We start from the raw sequence: 20,058 nt of genomic DNA on the forward strand, positions 1-20,058 counted from the left end.
TACCTCCCTGATTTGTTCTTTGTGCCGTGTTTTTTTTGTTTGTGATTCTGACCATGGGCGGGCCTTATGAAGCTGCCTGCTGATAGGCTACTCAGTTTTGGAGCGACAGCTCAATGGACCGGAAGTAGTCACAGGCTCGGAGTCGCTGTCCGTCTGGAATTTATAATTGTAAGTATCTAACGTTTGTCAGATCATAAACTTTAAATAATCGACAATAAAGACGATTTCCTTTCCTTACAATTCGTTTGCTGGTCCATTGAGCTGTCGCTCTAAAACTCAGTAGCCAATCAGCAGGCAGTTTCCTAAGGCCCGCCCATGGTCAGAATCGCAAAGAACAAATCAAAGACTGCAAAGAACAATATTTTTGAACGATTACATTGATATTTCATTGACTTGTTGACACAATCCATGCCCTTGTATGTATGTGTGTGTGTCTGTGTGTTAGGAATAAAAGCAGAAGCGGGAAACGCTGTTACCTCTGCAGGCAGCAGAGTGTAGGCGTAGAATCGCTTCATGTTGGAGACCAGGTCGTCCTTGGAGTTGATGACATACTCCACGAACATGCGGTTGAGAAGGAACCAGTCGGAACCGCCGTCCACCGAGATGCCGTCCGGGATTTTACGATCGCCTAGTCTCCACATGTGCGTGTCACACTCGTAGAACAGACGGTCCAGACCCTGTTTGCGGATAAACCTAATAAACACACGCAGAAATGTTAAGTTATACCACTGACCACCAACTGAACATAAAAAAATAGTCAGGGATCCTTATTTTGATGAATTTAGTTTATTATGAATTCCAGCAATACTAACATTTTTCTGCATAATCATGAAGTCTTTTGCACTGTCCTACATTTTATTTAGTTTCCACAAAGTTTCAGAAGTTCTTGTCAAAACAAACTTGTTTGCAAAAGAAAAACAGAGTGAAAAAAAACGAATGCTCATTCGAGTGCAGAGAAGCAACTGCCACGGGTTAAAACCCAACTTTTTGCAATAACCAAACAATACATTCCTTTACAAAAATCCGTCCTTGCCCTTACATGACTCGAAGATGAGCGCTGTTCACACTTGTCACTACAGACTTTTATCCACAGCAAGAAAAGCGACACCCCGCATACATAATGGATGGTGTTACTGCCGTGACTGCATCGAGTGTTGGAGAGAGGCGAGTCAAATTCGGGTCGGCCCGGGTCAAGCTGCTCCCTCTGCTCTCCGAAGGGTGATAAAGAACTGTTGATGTACTGACCTTGTGGTTCACTGGAGCGCACACACATGTACATGTACATACACATGTACGTATACATATGCGAGTGACATTAGGTCATGCAATACACTGCATATGCACATTCTGATGCACTGTATGCAAGGTGATATACTGCAGTTCCCCTCCCAAATAGTCACATTTAAGAAAAGCAACGTCATTGTTAAAACAATAGAAAGATTTATTTGACCAGTGAGAAGAGTGGAAGGAGGAGGAGAGAGTTAAAAGGCTAAAGCTGGAGCTAAAATTTCTTAAAGGAATACTTCACCGATTAGCATTTAGCTTTGTATTACTAGAATAGGGCTAGTATTTTTAAAAAACTGTGCTTCCCAACCTCAGTTTCACCTCAGTTGAGAAATATTCATTGTTTTCTTTGTAACATGCCCACCAGTGACACTTGGTCCTGTTAGCTTAACTGCTAGCAAAGATGGCGGACACTGTTTACATTCTGGGAATGAGGCCCCGCCCCCCCACGAGTGGGTCTAAAAAGTGCGGAATTGGACCAAGTGTGAAATATTCCTTTAAGGCCTTTGTGAATTCTGTGAATTCTTGTGTATGCTTCTAAACTACCTGCACTGTGTAAAGTGTATGAAAGTTTTCTGTCAGAAACATACAATGTAAACTTGTTATCTAAGTAATCTATCATTTTAATGCTAAAATAATATTTTATTAAGGAACCTGGGATTCCAATACTTGCATGTAAATATATTATGTTACTTCTGGTCCACAGCACACTGTTTGGGCGTCCCTGGTTGATAGCCTAGCAGCCGCAGAAGCTTACTTACAATGCAAATCCACTGTCAGAAAATGTTAGTGTATCGATATTTTCTTACACACTTACACTTCAAGCGGTTTTTATTTAGCAGTCTAATCATAAGCTTGCAATGGTGGAGATTAATGCTGCATTTTTGATTGGCAATTTAAAAAAAAGTAAAGATGCTGCTGCTGTTGTTGATACCAAATTAAATCCGGTACAAAACCCACTCCTTCAAACGGCACCGTGTGAAAAAACTGTGACTGCAAACACAAAAAGGTACCGCTGAGTCACGCTGACTCATGCAATCATGCTGGGCCTTTTTTATTTATTTTTTAATGTCTTTTTCCTTCATGTGTTGTTTTTTTGTGTATTTTTGGAGCAGAGACGTGGCGCTCTGGCAGGGACCGCTGCAGCTCACCCCACCAAGAAGGTTAATTTATGAAGTCACAGATGGGGGAGCTAATTGTATTATAAGTCAGTGACCACGCTGTGCTGGCAGGAGTGTGTGTGTGTGTGTGTGTGTGTGTGTGTGTACGGCAGAGAAACAAAGGCAGTTTACCAGAGTGTAAGAGACAGGGAGCGCTGTTGTGGGATTAAAATGATGCATCTCACCTGGCGTTGTCTCTGCCATGGGACTTGATGAAGTTCATGTCTCTGTATTTGGACAGGAAGGCCACCAGCTGCTTATTGGTCCTGAAATGAGAGACACAGACTTACTTTGACAGGTACACATATGGTGAGAATGCAGGACATGGATTATGAAAGTCCATGTTGGAGGAAACAGTGAATCCAACTGTTACTCTTTCCTCCTATGGAAAAAACTTCCTACTCACACAATTAATGATCTTCTCACCACTTGGGGGCAGCTACGCTCAGAATTCAAATACAATCTAATCAATGACATAATGAATGGACCTGGTCCAACCTTCACTCTGTACTGGGTGAAATATGTGCCGTCTTTGCTGCTGAATGCAAATGTGTACGTTAGAGCTTAATATTATACGTGCAATAGCCAGAACAGAAGCCTCACAGATAAGAGGTCAAACATCTTCAAAGAATTTACAAGTCCAGTTGCTACTGATTCATTTGGAGAACTATGATCAGACCGAGTTCTCGTCGCGTGTGCGTGGGTTTTGTCCGGGTTCTCCGGTTTCCTCCCACAGTCCAAAAACATGAAATATGGGGAATTATGGTGGTACTGTGATGGTCTGGCGAACTGTCCGGGGTGTGACTATGGCAGCGTGACCCTCATGTGGAGGATAAAGCTGTAGACGATGGATGAATGGATGAGGAGACCACCTGGTCGTGTCTGCATATGCTTCATACTAGGAACGAGACTTCATTGTTTTACAGAAATCCTTTTTTGGGGCCACTTCAGATCAGTCACAGCCCTTGGATGCTGTCAGTGTCATCCAACCGCCCTTTGTCCTGTCACATTGATGAATAACTTCATGTTGATCTAACACTATAGGGCACTGTACTTTCTCATACACAAGCAAGACAAGATAAAAGCCCCAGTCAGTGGTTCCAACGCTCCATCTGTGGTGCAGTTTTGCATGATGGCTTGGCTTTTATAAAAAAAAAAAAAGAGCAGCGAAGCTCTGGTAAAAAAAGCTCACGGATCTGGGGGAGGTACAAGCGCATATTAATGTCATTTTCTCTTGAAGGAGCAATTTCACAGCCTGGGGGGCTTATCTTAGGAGGTCCTGAGCCATAAAGTCGAGCTGAAGATGTGCTGCACGGACACATCACAGTCTTCTCTGTGTCGTCCTCCCACACACTCATGCTTGAACGCCGCGTAGCTGCAAGTACGCGCAGTGACAAGACAATATACGGTACATGCATGCACGACGCACGGGAAATTCATGTCGCGCTCCACATTTGCCACCTGAGTGGTCACCTCATCCGCGAGGTCTAATTTACTTACTGTCAGCCCTGTGGCTACTCTGTGGTGCCCACACACACACACACACAGTGCTGTGACACTAAACCCTACTTTGCATACAAAAATGTGTAGCTTTTCAATATCATAGCCAATTAAACTTCGTCATTATGCCACTGTTATATACATACTTTCACAGTCTTAAATTCAGTGTCAGTGAAAGCATCGTACAGGGGAATAAACGCCACACAGCTGCTGAGTAAAAATAATAAATAATAATAATTAACAAACAGATGATTATGAAAAAAAACATATACTGGTCTTGGAAAGATGTTGAAAATCTTTTAAAGATTAGAGGATATGGTGCCTGCAGCCAGTCATTGTCTCACACAGCTCACACTTTTTAAAGCTGCTGTAAAGTCTATGAAAGGAGCTTTAAAGTGGGGGAGGGGGGGGAAGAGGTAAAGTCGGGGAGACTGTAGATAAAAGCTGTGAAAGAGTGTGGTACTCTCTGACAAAGCAAGTGTGTAACTCATCCTCTGGCCTCTCTCTGGACAGACAGACACACACAGAAACACACACACACACGGTAGTATATCTCCCCGTGGACACTCGGCCCCTCTGCGGGTGTGAAGGGCTCTGGATTTGCCTTTGAGAGGCATCCATGCGGCAGGACAGACATTATCGGGGGAATTAGAGGGGAAATAACGCTCGTCTCCAGTCCCGCTGATAACAACAGCAGTAGTCAGTGCGGTGCAGGTCAGGGGAGCCCCGCCGCATTCCTGACCACACCATGACAGGGGCCATTTGGACCAAGCTCGTCATGAAAGGAAATACTAGAGCAGGTTGGACAGTTTTAGTTGGATAAATGTAATAGGATCAGTATAAGTAATAGATTAAAGCTTGTAATGTATCAACTTAAGTGCGGCCTCTGCTTATACCAACATGTTTTCCTCGGCTATAGTGAGTCTGTAATGATAATGTAATGCCGACGTGTTTATTCCCAAAAAGGGGGAAAAAAAATCCTCTTTTTCAAAGAGATAGAAGAGGATTTTTCAGCCACAGAACAACTGATTGGATTTCAGTTTGTTGCTGGAGGACACTTGAGTAACACGGATTGTCACCCACACAGAGGCTTGAACCCAGGCCCACTGCTTTAAAGGGCCACATTTGCAAGTTCAAATAGGTAAATACGCAGTGTGAAGACCGTGGTTACAAATGCACTTGCTAAGCAAAGATACAAGAGTGCAATTTACATATTTCCATATTGCACGGATCCAAAACATGCAGTTCCTCCTCGTTCCCCTTCCCTGAGTGTTTATTCTCACTCGCTGTCATCTCTGCCTCTCGGCTCCCTCCTTCGCTCCATCAATCGTTTCATTTCCCAACAGATGGGGCTTAAAAACCTCCACTGTCAGCCCTTTTCTCAAAAAAAATACCATCACCCTCATGCAAATGAGGTGGCAAAAGATGGGAGGAAAACAGTCACTCGGCGCATGCACTTGCAAATACCTGTAATCACGCACTGACAGACAAACAGAATAATAACGCACACATGTACAGGAGCCGCAACACACACACACACACAGACAGACAGAATGTCACTGCTGTTGATCGAAAATGGTGCAAGCAGGATAAAAAAAACGAGACTGAACCCATCTACCAACAACATCTGCATTTGCCGCTGCATCTTGGCTCCAGCTGTGGAAACATCAGCTCCAGCTTCCTTTTACCCAGTGGCTCTTACAGCTTGTCTAAATTCAACTGGTGGACATCTGGCTGTGCAGAGGAGATAACTCTCCCCCTAATAGGAGGGTTTTAATTGGCTGCTGCAGAGTTACATCAAAAACCCAGCAGACCCTGAACTCCCTGAGGACTATAAACTCACATAAAAAAAAAAGAAAAGAAACACAGTACAACTCATGAAAGCTCATCTTCAACAGCCTATGTCCCTGCTACACGTCCGGTTCACGTGGACTTTGTGGTTTTTAATTACCTCTTACGGCGTCTGAAAGGGGGATGTTTTGGAGACTTTTGGAGCGTACAGTATACAACAGACCCGCAGAGTCAATAGGTATTGACCCGGGGGCAATTAAACTGTAATCAGTTCACCGTGTAAGCCATTCAATGGAGTGCGAGGGAAGGCGCGGGGACTTGGAAGAGAAGACGTGAAAGAGAAGGGAATGAAAAAAAAAAAAGTGAAGACTCTACTTCATTGATCTGTTTAGTTTGGAGTGACTCTGTATTTAAAGCTCACAGTTAACCACAGGACTCCAGACCAGTGTGTGTATTGAATTTCTTCCATAGAGGCTGAGAACTGTCCACTATTGTTGTTCATCCACTAGTGTGGGCTACAGGACTTTTAGTGGCACCACTTATGTCAGTAAAGATGAGTACCTATTGACAGTGGAGTAGAGCCGAGCACAGTGAGATTATGTCACGGTCGTATCGTTGCTTCCAAACCAAAGAAATAACTACACCAGACTGGCGGCCTGTCCTGCGAGGGGTCTTTTGAGGATGAAGATGAATGACTGAATCAATAACTAGGCCACCTTTCCCCCCAGGACGACCCCACAACCCTTTCCCGAAACACCCAGCGGTGTATGGTGGTCGTCTGTTACCTGATGGGATAGTCGGCCGCACTGAGGTTGATGAAGAAGTCCCAGTTCCAGTCTCTCATGGCGAGCAGGTCAGCCATGCTGCGCAGATACATGGTCAGCAGGCTGGCCCCGCCCCAGATGGTGGCCATGCGCCAGGGGGTCACCCTCACATTAGGATACTGGACGGCCAAGGCCTGCACCTGCCTGTGCAGGTAGTTGGAGCGCTGAAAAAGAGGGCGTGACAAATTACATTTTAAAAAACAAAAAAAAAAAGATTGATTGTTTAAACTAGGTTTAAACAACTAACGATCATTTTCATAATCGATTAATCTGATGATTATTTTCTCGATGAATCGTTTGGTCCAGAAAATGTCGGAACACGTGGATCAGTATATCTCAAACCTACAAAAGGATGATGTTCTCAAATGTCTTGTTTTGTCCAAAAACCAAAAACTACTCTGTCTGTATGATTTCTTTGTTATATGGAGCTAAGAAACCAGAAAATATTCACTTTTAAGAAGCTGAAAAATCTGAAAACACTGAATCGATTGTCAAAATAGTTGACGATTCATTTAATAATCGATCGATTAATCGTGTAATTGTTTCAGCCCTAGTTTAATGTGGATTTTTGCTTTCCAGTATGATTCAAAGTTTGCATCCAACCGGCAGAATATTTTCATTTGTGAAGGAAATTGGAATCGTTGTATCCTTGAATTTGAACCCTTGTTTTTCACAATTACTACACAAGAGGATATGGAAGAAAAATCACAGAACAAAAGTGCTTCACAAATAAAAACAGAAACAAATAACAGAAACAATAACAAATAATAAAAACTAAAATTAGGTGCAATCAGGAAACAGAACGATAAAAGGACATTAAGTGTTTCGCCTTAAAGGAAGCCACTGACTCTGTCTGTTGTGTTTACTCGAGCAGGAAGTACCTGCATCTTGAATCTCTTCACTTCAAAAGCTCCGTCTCCCTTAAGATAAATATTTATATATATATATATATATATATATATATATATATATATATATCATTTTTTTAAATTCTCTGACGATATACTGTTTGATGTGAAAAGTCATTAAACCTTTTAAAGATCAAAGTTATCATTCAGTCTGTTATGAGGGACAGTGTTATGGTCAAAGGAGCTTATTTTCATACATGTAACAACTGAAACTTTATGTAGGTAATGCACACTGAGTTTATATAAAATGGCTTCAGCATTAACTTCCATTAGTCTCCGACCGTCGTCCCGGTGAAGAGACAAGTTGCCTGACATATTGCCTGCTATATACAGTCTGCTGACATCAGCTGCTGCAGCTGTATAAATGGGTTGTACACCATTAGGGCTCAGTGGTGTACTGTACTGTACAGTAATCATGGCTTAGGCCTAGTCAACGTGCATCAAGCAATGCAGGGAATGAAAGAGTGGATGGCGTTGTAACAAACAAGAAATTCAAACACTTTCAATGACCCATGTCTATTTAGGGCGATTTAAAAAAAGAAAAAAACATGACATAGGTTTATGTCATGGGTTTATGATTGTTAGTGCGTATCTCCCAGCCCTGTACTGACAGCGTCTCTGCGTGGCTTACCTGGTCGACATGTATGTAGTAGTAGTGTGAGGAGTGGTAGATGGCTTTGAAGAGGCGCTGGACTTGCCGAGCGGCTCGACCGTGGACGACCAGGACAAACGCGATCCTCACCGGGTTCAACGGAAAGCTCTCGGCAGAATCCTCATCCCACTGGACGTTAACGTTGGCTTTACCTGTGCGAGAATGACGGTTAATATTGCATGATATTCACTCAGTTTCAAATTCAAGTGGAACAGCTGCTAATCAGCAGCGATCTGTAGGTTTGATTACAAAATCACGTTTATTTGTTAAGTTGGGCTTTTAACCGACACAGAACTGTCTTTCTACCGTACTGTATGTTCACAGGACAAAGCAAGCTAATTTAAAGTCTCATGAATATAGTCATTAATAATAATTAAATGTTATTCCTTTAATAAACAAAACACAAAAACAGCTACGCAACAAGGTTGCTAAGCAACACAGTAAGTAGCGGCTTGAGAGGCGATTAGCATATTCATAATAATTAACAGTTAACAACAGTGGGTAGTTTACATTCTATCTGAGCTGAGGAAATATCTGTTTGTTTGATGCTTTCTTGTAAAAATAAGAGCTTAATACAAACTGCTCCAATAAACCCACCGTGTGTGTGTGTGTGTGTGTGTGTGTGAACCTACAGGTACACACACAAACAGGTAAATAACTCCTCCGCTCTCTCATTCAAATTCACTAGACCTTCTCAGGAGGCAGAACTAGCCACACTTATGCGCAGGAATCCAACGTCATGCTGCAACTATAAAATATTAATAAACAGATGAATAAATAAGAACAAAGAAGTCATTCATCTATTGCAGCCGTGCTTTTGGAAAGAAACAGTGCCACAGAAACCACTGCTCACTCATCCATTTTCTAACATGATTGCATTGGAGCTATGACAATTTCAACCCAACACTACACACACTGTAACTACTATCCTCTTTCAGACAGGAATCCTATAATCATTTTTCTCGGGGGCTTCCAGGGTGAAGCACAGTTTGACAGTGTGGTATCATTCCTCTCTCTGCTAGAACTCCCAGAAGATGCTTCGGATTTCACACAGTTGACAAAAAAAAAGGCACGCGGGCCAGCGCCACCCTCGTCCAGGCCTGCAGAGCCACCACCAAACTCAACGATGCCAACAGTCGCCGGAGAGTCATTGGAAACCTCACAGCGCAGGTGCACCTCCGTTAACAAACACCTTCCAGTCCTGTCCCCGAACAATATCACAGACGCTGCTTTTGAATCTACAGTTATTAGAGTGAACTCGCACACACACACACACACGCGGGACATGTGTGTTCACACAATGTGCCTTAAGGAGATTAATGGCTACAATTTGGGACTTCAGCTCCCAAAAGTCTGTCTCTGATAAAGGAGACGACAAATCTGAGGGAACATTGAGAGAATTTCCTGATAGGAGAGGGAAAAAAAACCCTCCCGGCTCGACTGAGCGACTGAGCTCCAGCTTCTGTAATTACTCAAATGGGAAGGCATGTGTCCAACATGTCTTCTCTTTATGAGGTGACAGCGCGGGGACAAGACGGCCCCTCCCCCCGTTCAACTAATGCCATTCAACATTAAGGCCAGGTGTCCATCACGGCTTTGTTTAAAGGTGGGTGTGACCACCAAGGTGAGGTTAATGACATGCTCTTTTGGCTTTAATTGACCGTGGCTCTTGTCGATCACTCATAGTTAGTTCTTGCTTTTCTCTTTCACTCTGTGTGTGTGTGTGTGTGAGGGATAGAGAGAGAGCGACAGCTCAGGGGGGAGCTGCTGTGGGCCATATCAGATTGAACGGTAATTGGTGGACAGCTAAGAAGGTTCACTGGTTTGCTTTGCACACAGATAATTGGCCAGTGTTGGCTATGTAAGCTAGCTGAACTAATGAGCACTGTGGTGTGTGTGTGTGTGTGTGTGTGTGTGTGAGAACTTGAATTTTGATGTCAAATTTCACTGTTGAACATGTTTTTTTTCCTTCATGTGTCGTAGTGTTTGACCTGATGCTGCACCTGCAGGTCCATGCAGGTCCATTAAAAAAGAAAAGCACACAGAAGTCTCCTCTTGAACTCATCATTCTTCATCATGCTTCCTTTCAACATGAATCTTTTAAACTGCCTCTCCCTCACCTCATCTGCTATGACTTTGCTCTCTTCCTCCCATCATCCAGTGCCGCTTCAGGCTCTTATTACCACCACCCTCCATTTTAACTGCTTATGTGAGAGGGTTTGAACAAGGGTTTTTGTTTTTTTTTTTGTTCTTTTTGCAAATGACATGTGGAAATAACACGTGCACTTTGAAAAGACAGATTTGTAAACACACGCTGTAAATCAGAGGTGAAGAACTTCTGGCCTCCAAACCTTGGGAAAGTTTGATCCAACTTGCCAAAGGAAATCATAACAAGGCAACTCCAAAAAACATGTTGTTTAGGTTATAAAAGAAAATAACACTAACACTACACTACACTCTGCATCCGCATTGGCGTTTAATCTACACAGAAATTGTGTTTTGGTAGACTTAAAACTGTGTTTTTAGAAATTCCTTGTTGACGAATACACTACTTTGATGTCACAGTCCCGCCTCTCTCTCTCTCTCTCTCTCTCTCCCTATGTTCGTCATCACTGTCGTCATCATATTCTTGCGTGTGGAGATTGTTTGGTGTGTTGAAGATTAACTCTAGTTTCTTTATTGAGAAGAAGTCGCCGAAAAGTCAGATAAATGGACAGATAAAGTCACTAAGTTGGCAACACTGTTTGCTTTAGGATAGCTCCTCTACCCTGGCTCATCAACTCAACGGTAAACCTTTTCGCTCAGTTTCCGTGTGGCTATGGCCTATGACGCGTCTCAGGGTTCTATGTTTGGATCACAACACACATGTAGCTGTTTAGTGTCATCACTGACAGTCACTATGGCAACACAAAAGTGAATGGCAAACATCAGGCTTTCCAGGAGAAATGGACAAATTATTATTTTTGAAGAGAAGCCAGTGTGTCTGCCGTTCACAGGGACATGGTCAGTCTCTCCAGTGTCATTACAACTGGAAACATGCAGCTAAGACCTGGATACGCTGAGAGGACGAACGCTTTTAAATCCATCAAGCAGCTTTAAACACAACCGCATTCTGACGGAGACGATGCTGCACAGGGACGTTCGGTGGCGCACGAGCTAATAGCTAAGTAGCCGAAACCTCATTCGTTCTTGTTGCTGCTGCGAAGGAAGCGCCTGGAAACACAAAAAAAAGTCAAACTGTCCCAAAGTGTCAGTTTGTCTTGAAGCCTGCCCTGCAGAGTGGTTACTGATGTGGCCCACACACACTGCAACGAAAAACAAACAAAACAAAAAAACACTTAAGGACACCACAAGTAATTTCCAGGTTTTTTTCTCTCTCCCTGGCCTGTGATGAAACCGCAGCCATAACAAAAAAGACGACAACACAACAACAATCTCCCAGTTGAGGTAGTTAATGGTAAACACTGCAACACCGCAACAACAATAAACATAGTTGAGATGCGCTGCTGTTGATCGGAGAAGACACAAGGGGACACTGAAATGTTGGATTCAAAGTAAGAATAGAGATTTATTGAGCTCTGTGGACTCTGGGGGACTCACACTACAAGCCCCGCCCCAAAGGTCCCTCCACTTTCACCTAAGCAGACTTTATACAATATATAGTGCAAGACAATCCCATGATGATGCATCACAGTATCTGTGTAACTGAAAAAAACGTTCTCTATTTATTCACAACAGAGAGAACAGAGTGCATAAAGTCTGTGTATTGAACTTCTCTTAATGCAGCCATTATCTCTCGCTGTAAACTCCCTCTTCTTCAGCCGGGTAACTTCCACCCAAGTTTCCGTCATTCATTTGAGCGTGTTGACTTTTGAGTGCCTTTATTTGTTAATTAAAATATCCATCATATTGCACATATATCACCAAATCCATATTTTGACCCACCCCTAGTCTCCACCCTGTAAAAACTGTCAGATTAAACCCACCGTCTTCCAGCTAATATTTCTCTCTGGAGCATCACAGCCCAGCCATATTGTGATTATGGTTATGTGGTTATCATAAAACGTTGAGCATGTTCCTCCTGAACTAACACAATAGGTAATCTACGCAAAGGCCTTAAAGACGGAGTGCTGATCAAATCAAATTGGACAATTCTCTGCTAACAAGGTTAGCACTGGAATTGGGCAGAGGAACAGAGGAGAGAGACGGGGGGAGGAGAGAGAGAGAGACAGCGAGCGATAACACATTGGCAAGCAGCAGGCAGGCAGATGGAGAATAAGAAAGAAAAGTGATTTAATTTAGCTGTCGTGTTGTTACAGCCCCGCTACCAGGGGAAAGTCCTTTTCAATTTCTGTGTCTCTTTTGATCAAACTGTCAGTTTGAATGGGACGGTGAGATGACAAAATCGGATGATGCGCGGACAAATAATACTCCCACCCCAGGGAAGGGGGACCGTACAGAAGCTGCTAAGACACCGTGGCTCCTCCTGTTCTATTAACATGAGCGAGAGCCAGGGAGGTGTCTCACTGGAACAGTCAGGATGTGTAATAGTTTATTCTGCTCCTCCTCCGCCCTGCTGTCCATTGCTGCATCCTGTCCAAAACCCTCATTTCTGAGGAACTGGTTACGGTTAAGGAGAAGGAACGTGTCCAAATAAACAGAAGCAAGTGCGGCGTCTTAAGGTGAATAGCTGCGTGATTGTTTGCCTATTTGTTTTTGTTACGTCCCTCTTTTCAGGACCGGTAGTCCACATGGAAACCAAAGCCCGGTCCTAATGAGGCAGAACCTCATGTAACATCAAGTGTGCGTTTGTTCATGTGCGAGGAAGAAGAGGAGAACCTGTGTTCTGCGGCCAGGCGACAAAACAAATGAAAAATGGAAACCAATTTGGAGAGAACACAAACAGCAGCATCCCCACTTTCACCAATTACAAATCAACAACAACAACAACAACAACAAAAAGAAGACGTTTGTTGCCTTTGATGAGAACTGCAATTACAAGGACAGGAAATATTTTTGCCACGTGCTGAAGCCTGGCTGGTCAGAGCAGACGCTGTATTTATCTCTGCGGATATTATTTTTTCTTTTTTCAGCATAGCTGGAGGAAATTATAAGAAGAAAATGAAATGGCAAACAATACCCAGAAAGGCCATTGACAACCAGGCATCATTATTTCAAAAAGTTTTGCTTTTTGCTTTGTACTTTCAGTCAGCCAGGCGGAAAAATCAACTCCAGCAGAAATCTTAATTAGCTTATTGATATCCTGATTTGAGAGTTTTATTGACTAGAAATGAGAAATGAAAGGGCATTGCGGCAACTGCCTCGTCCTCGATGGCGTTTGCTTTCAAACAGACAAAGTAAATGTGAAGGCTTTACTCGTCCTTGTGCGTCTTGTTTCACACACACACACACACGCACACACGCACACAGGCCTCGTCGACTCAACCTCTAACATAGTGTTATTTTCCTTCCTCGTTCCACTTGAATATTTTATGGGCTGTTTTGTAATTTAGATGTTGGTTATTTTTTACTTTTTTGGTTATTTCAGATCAGAACCTGTGTGATTGAATCAAAAAGTCTGTGTGTGCAGATCAAATAAGATCTACACCTGATGGGCGTGACTTTTTTCTTCTGTATATCAGGAGATCTGATGCTACATTTTCTCTATGTAACCTATGTATAACATCAGCTAACTAAACAGAAGTCTGTCCTCTTATATCTGAAGTGCACTTGTGCTTAGGCTCGATGGATTGTGATCCATCCAGAGAGAGACGTTTTTGCGCAGAATACAAAGTGACTGCACTGCCACTACAGGAATAATCATTCGAATGAACCAAAATCAAATAATCAATCAATTTAAGTACACAATGGACTCACCCTCAAGGTGGCAGTAGCGAGTGACCTTCTCCGGCATTAACTGCCCTTCCTTGTGTCTGCAGTACACCTCGGCAATCTGCTGCCGGCAGTCCTTGCTCTTGGCCCTGGAGAGAGCCGAAATGGCTTCCTTCCCACTGATCTCGCACTTGGGTGGCTGGTCGTAGGTGACCTCCAGCGGCGCAGCGGTCACCTGCCTCCTGTGCGAGTGCTGATGTCTGTGCTGTGCTTGGGACTGTTGGACCTGTGAGGCGCGGTGCTGCTGCCGCGAAACTCCCGCGACCGCCTGGCCGCCTGGGTACGAGGAGTTGTTGCCGACCGCCAGGGGCTGGTGGCCTACAGGCAGCACTTCATTCGAGCTGCGGCCCAGGTGTGGGGAGTTGTCCCGCCAGGCCTGCTGCTGAGCGTGAGCTTTCTCCTGCAGATGCTCACGCTGTTTGCTGCTCGTAGCCCCCACAGACTGCCTGTGTGGCTGCGAGCGTGCACCAAAGTTACTATTGTCTATGTTCTCAAAGTCTTTGGGTACGGAGTTCTCGTTGTTGCTGTCGACTCTACTTTTCTCCTTTGGCCGGTGGGAGTAATATCCATCCTGAGTGAAGGGAAGCAGGGGGAGGGAGGGAGGAGGAAGAGAGGACACAAACAAGAAAAACAAGATCAGAATGGAGTGAGCGCGTAGCATAACAAATGTCGGATTAACAATCAATGGAACGTGTATGAGTGGTCACTCCTGCGCTGAACCGTGAGGCATGAAATTAAGCAGCGAGCAACTGAGTGTGAGGACAACAAGGTGCAACTTAACAGGAGGCGTTGGAGAGCTGAGGGCTCTGCTGTGCTGCGCCATCATCAGATTAGCCCCGGTTTCAATTAAATTCTCCCTCAAATGGGCCCAGCTCTCCGTAAACAGATTACCCAGAAAGAATAAAGGAACAAAATTTAACTGTGAGTTTGTGTGTGTGTGTGTGTGTTAATGCATTCCTTTTTTCACCGGAGCCACGTAAGGACGTGAAGAAACTGTAGTGGTGCCGGGTATGACTGCAAAGGCTTCACTTGTCAGTGTAGCGTCCGTGCATAAATGAGATGAAGTGAGCATGTGTCTGAACTTTTGAACGTACTGTTTCCCTATCTGCCCAACATAATGGGCTAAACGCGAAGGAGTGGAACAGGGGACGGGAGAAAAGAAGTAAAAAGGGCAACGAGTCAAAGTGCGGGAGTGCGAGGCCAAGGCGCGCTGACGCGAGGCACGAGTTCCGCTTCCAGGAAGCGGCAGCTCGTTCCGCTGAAATGGAGGCCTGAAATGTGCCATGGTGCATCAGACGGAGAAGTTAAAAAAAAGAAGAAGCTGCGTGGCCACCACACCTTGCTCGATATACAAGAGGAGAGAGCCAGAGAGGGAGGAGTGTGCGGAGAAACATGTCAACAAAAAGCAGCCCAGGAAAGATAGAGCTCAAAACAGAGATTCCCCAGATGTGTTGGTCCATTTTCAAGACTTGGAAAAACACGGGGGGGGTAGCTAAATGCAATAAAAGACACAGGGGAGGCAAGATGTTGCTGTGAGGCAGGTGCTCAGCATGGAGACGTCTTTCTAACTCTGGAGCCAGGCTGTTCTCAGCCCATCACTCCCCGACCCTCTCTCTGCAAACACCTTGTACCAGCACACAATTATAAAAGTGGCTGGATGACACACTTTAACACTCTGAGACATGAGGGAGATGGTATTTTAGAAAAGAAGTGAAAAAACAAAAAAAAAGGTGGTGAAAAACCGGCTGGGGGTGGGTGTGGGGACAATTGTCTTCTCGTCAGCTTCTTTTCAGCTTTCGTGGCAGAGTTGCGATTCTCCCCCGCCACTGTCTGCAACTCTAACTTTTCTTGACTTGTCCTCCACTTCCCTTCACACGTTCTGATTCCACCCCTCCACTTTCCTCCTTTCACCTCTCATCCCTTCTGCTCAACATCTCACCGCTCTTCGCTCGTCATCTGTTCCCCATTTTGCATCTCTAACACTTCCTTTTCTCCCTCCACTGCCTTTATTTTTAACTTCATCTCTTCTTCCGCCTGCCCTAACCCCCTTGCATCTACTTGTCTCTCTTTCCTTTCCTCACTGTGCCAGTTTAAACAGTCCATGTTTTCTCAATGGCAGAACCCACTCATTCCGCTTGTAACAGCTGCTTAGGGCAGTGATCACCTCAAAAGAAAATCTCTAGTTGCCAAGTTTCAAAGGGAATTCTTTAGTAAACTAATCCATGCACTCTGCAAGTCGCTGGATGTTTGCAGAGGTAAAATGAGTCTGTGTGTGTTCATGATTATGTGTGTTCAGTGGATGTTTTCACTTGAGTGTGTGTTTAAGGGAGAGAGAGAGACGGCAAATAAGGAAGAGGCAGCATGTGTTTGCCCTGGAGTAGCAGATACTCCCACCTTGAGTCGCACTGCCAGAGACATGATACGATATGGGCGACAATTACTGTGCAAAATGTTCCGTAATTAAAACTGCAATGTGCAACTCTGTAGCCTGTTACACTCAAACCATTGTCAAGTGAGTTCAAACAGTGCTGATTATGCCCTTCAGCTCCACACAACTCTGTACTTCTCGGTATAGCAGTGTCGAGATCTTGTATTTGCCCAGTGACATTTCCATGCTGCACACAGGAAATGACTTGTTCTGTGTCGAGACAGACAGAGGCAGCAGCACGATACAATGCACTAGTGAAGCAAGACTGCCAACAGGTAAACACACACACACACCCATACAAGCGTTTTAGAAGTGAATTCGACTGCTCCAAAACCCCAGATCGTTCCGGTCGTGGTGTCTCCCGTGAGTGATGACAGTGGCTGCTCACTATATTCTTATCACCAGAAGACAGTCTATTTTTTAATATACGGTCTACGGGTTATACACGCAAACGCTCCCTCAGTCAGGTCTTGTTTCCGACGAAGAACGATGTATGTAACTGTTGACGAGGACGAAGCACAAACTAAAAGTTACACACTGCGGTGTGAAAATGTAAAAAACGAAACCCTACCCAAATAAAATTAGCATATATTAGCATTTATGGATTTGTTCAGAATAAAATGTAAAATGTAAAGAACAAAAGGCTCTTATTGCCCATTTCCTCCCGTGGCATATCTGTTTATAGCGTATCTGGCAAACGAGGGTTGTGCTACAGATGATCATTTTTTCCTTACTCAGCGTTGCATAGTGGTCGTGTTTTGTTTTGTTTTTTAAGTCAAAATATCCAGCCTATAATGTCAAATAACTATTTGGATATAATGGGTCGTAGCTGAAACGTGTTGGGCAGAGCTGCCTTACGTGCATCCCAGCTGGCTGTAATTGTTTTCATCACAATAGATGGTGATTTGTTGCAAATCTTGCTGCTAATTAATTGACATGGATAAGGGGCAGAGGAGGTAGGCCCCATGTGGCCCTGGAGTGGAAATGAGGAGTGTTTGTAAGCTGGCGATGAGGAGATTTCTCTGGATAAACAATTTTTCATGCTGTGCCCGTCTCTCCCTCCTCCGCACCCCCTCCCCTCCTGTGAGCAAAGGACTCCAATTGCTCCTTAATCTCAGGGCCCGGGCTCTAAAGCAGAAGCGGCGGGACAGCGCATTAATAGCAGGACTGCAGACGGGGCTGGGAGCTGGGGGCAGCTATCGATTGTTGCAGGGGATATGTTTGCTTCTCCCTTGGAGTGTCAAGGAGGCCAAACCAGGATTGCCTGGTATGTGTTGTGTTGTGTTGTGCAAACACAGAGACACACACACACACACACACACAGCTCCATGAACGATGCTGTAGTGTGAGAAAAAAGCAGAAGGGGTACTTGCTAATATAATCCATCACTGGAAGGTACATTAAGAGAAAAAAGAGAAATTCTGGCCTTTGGGGCTGGGTGTTTTGGCCCTCTCACCCCACTGGGAATGGTTTCATCCATTTCTCAATACAGAGCTGGCCCTTTTTTCCAGTTTCCCTCATTTCCTCTGCCACAGGGGGAAATAATTCACCTCTCCCTTTCCCACCATTCCTCCCAATCTCCCGTGCACCAGAGAGAAAAAAGGCCACATATCTCTCTCCCTGCACATGTCCAGCTTTGCCTCATTCCTCCACCACCTCCTGCCTGGCCCACGTATCATCCCTCGTTCTAGGAAGGAGAGCGGTGTTCATCCAGTCTGCTTCCCTCCCATCCCCTCCTCCCTAACACCATGATTTACTGTTGCAGAGCAAGAGAGAGAGCAAGGTAGCAGCACATATCAGTTTCACCACACCCTCCCAGCACCAAAGCTTTAAAAGACATCCTTCCTACAGAGGCCGAGCTGAGATAAGCCACTGTGTTTGCCAACAGAGCATAGACGCCATCAACTATGGCTGTAATTATTCCTAAAATCCACAGTATGGTTCAGACCTCCACTGAGTGAACCACTGTTATCCAGTAGTGTACAGAGCTCAGATAATAAGTTTGACATTTGTATTTCTCAACGGTCACTTTTTCCAATATTATTTTGAGTTGTAATGACCCGTTTGAAATGAATGCTGCAGTCTCATAGACTATTTGAAGGAGTATCCCTACGGATCCAGCAGAGGGTGCTCCTACCTTATCATGTGACAATGATTGAGCACAAGAGGGACCTGGACATACTGAGTGACAGCACCAGATTATGACATCACAACGCAACACAACAGACAACAATGGAGGACATCCAGCAGCTAGCCGCTTTGTAGCTGTTTGTCTCCACGAGACATCAAGCTTTGTATGAGAATAGATTGCGAGCATTTGCTGCGACTTTGATGGGATATTTCCACCAATCGCAAGCCAGTGACGTTTTTCTGTCGCCTAATCAGCTGACTATTGTGGGTGGAGCTGGTCTAACCGTACTGGACCATTTTACTCTGGTACCCCAAGGGAAGGGTACCAAGGAATGGAACGGTTGGGGCCAGTTATTTTTGTACTATTCCTAATGTACTGTACCGAAACAAAACAGTTCCAATGCTTATGTAAGATTATTATATTCTAGTTAAAAGCTGTCGGAGCTTCACCCTGTTGTCAGTGATTTCACGATCAAGGAATGTTTATTCCGTCCTACTCTACTGTGTGCTGTATGTTCTGAATACTGTGTGGAGTATTGGGGGGCTGCCAATAGGGAGGTTTTGTTTTTGGAGTCTCGCCTCCAACCTCATCACTCCCCACTGATTTGCATAGACATATCGGTGGGTGATGAGCAAACATATTGAGCCCCCGTTGAAGCCTGCACATGGATGCAGGGGTGGCAATGTATGAGCAGCATCACAGGCACAGGCAGAGGAAAGTTTTAGAGCTTAAACAGGCCGCCGCCAAATTGAGCGGGAGTGTTTGTGAGGGATGTCTCACAGCTATGGACACGCACCTCGATTTGACTGCCTGAACTAGTACACAGGCCTCGTGTCATTCAGCGCAGTTTATGATACGTCATGTGATCTGTCTGGCTGTGGTCTCAGTGGGATACAAGTGCAATGAAACTGTTTTACAATGACACTTCCTACCAAGGTCTGGTCCCAAGGTCCCAACAGCTCTGACTGTATTGAAATCAAGAAACCTCGCAGGTGCAGTTTGAGGTTTGAAATCCAATACAGTGCTGAGGCATGTCTCTCTAACCTCATTACTATTGTAGTTAGTGTCCTATTGTGAACTTATATATGATATCTAATGATATCGACTTTGTGAACCATGATTAAAATAACAAAATTGGCAACAACAATAATCACCAACGCAACAGTAAAAATGTAAAGAGGCAACAAGAAATCCAACTAATGTGTCACAGAAGTACAGTATTACAGTCCCAACTGATAACAGATTTAATTTAAAAAGTGAATCTAGAAGTTCTCATCCGAGCATCATTGTACAGCCTTTCGATGGTATCGCCTATGTTACTGCTCTATCCTGTTATAAATTCTGCAACACAGTAAATAATCTCTTCAACCTTGACTTTAAAAGTAATAGGTTGCAACTCAAATCGCATTCGCAATACACTGTATATCAGAAAAACGGCAGAAGGTTGTGGTGTTGTCGAGGTCCCATTCGATTTATATCATGATGCAG

General features: G+C 44.3%; 1 protein-coding gene across 1 annotated transcript in view; it reads right to left on the reverse strand.

Annotated features, from left to right (window-relative positions):
• Positions 1–20,058, reverse strand: part of LOC122771480 (xylosyltransferase 1-like) — an 82,875-nt gene that overhangs the window by 22,475 nt on the left and 40,342 nt on the right. The window contains exons 2-6 of the mRNA XM_044029074.1: positions 13,997–14,582; positions 8,099–8,271; positions 6,521–6,723; positions 2,630–2,710; positions 477–693 (exon numbers count right to left, since the gene is read on the reverse strand). Of these exons, the coding sequence (XP_043885009.1) occupies positions 477–693; positions 2,630–2,710; positions 6,521–6,723; positions 8,099–8,271; positions 13,997–14,582 (1,260 nt within the window). The remainder of the gene's footprint in view (positions 1–476; positions 694–2,629; positions 2,711–6,520; positions 6,724–8,098; positions 8,272–13,996; positions 14,583–20,058) is intronic.

The sequence above is a fragment of the Solea senegalensis genome, linkage group LG6, assembly GCF_019176455.1.
Source record: "Solea senegalensis isolate Sse05_10M linkage group LG6, IFAPA_SoseM_1, whole genome shotgun sequence".
NCBI classification, from domain to species: Eukaryota; Metazoa; Chordata; class Actinopteri; order Pleuronectiformes; family Soleidae; genus Solea; species Solea senegalensis.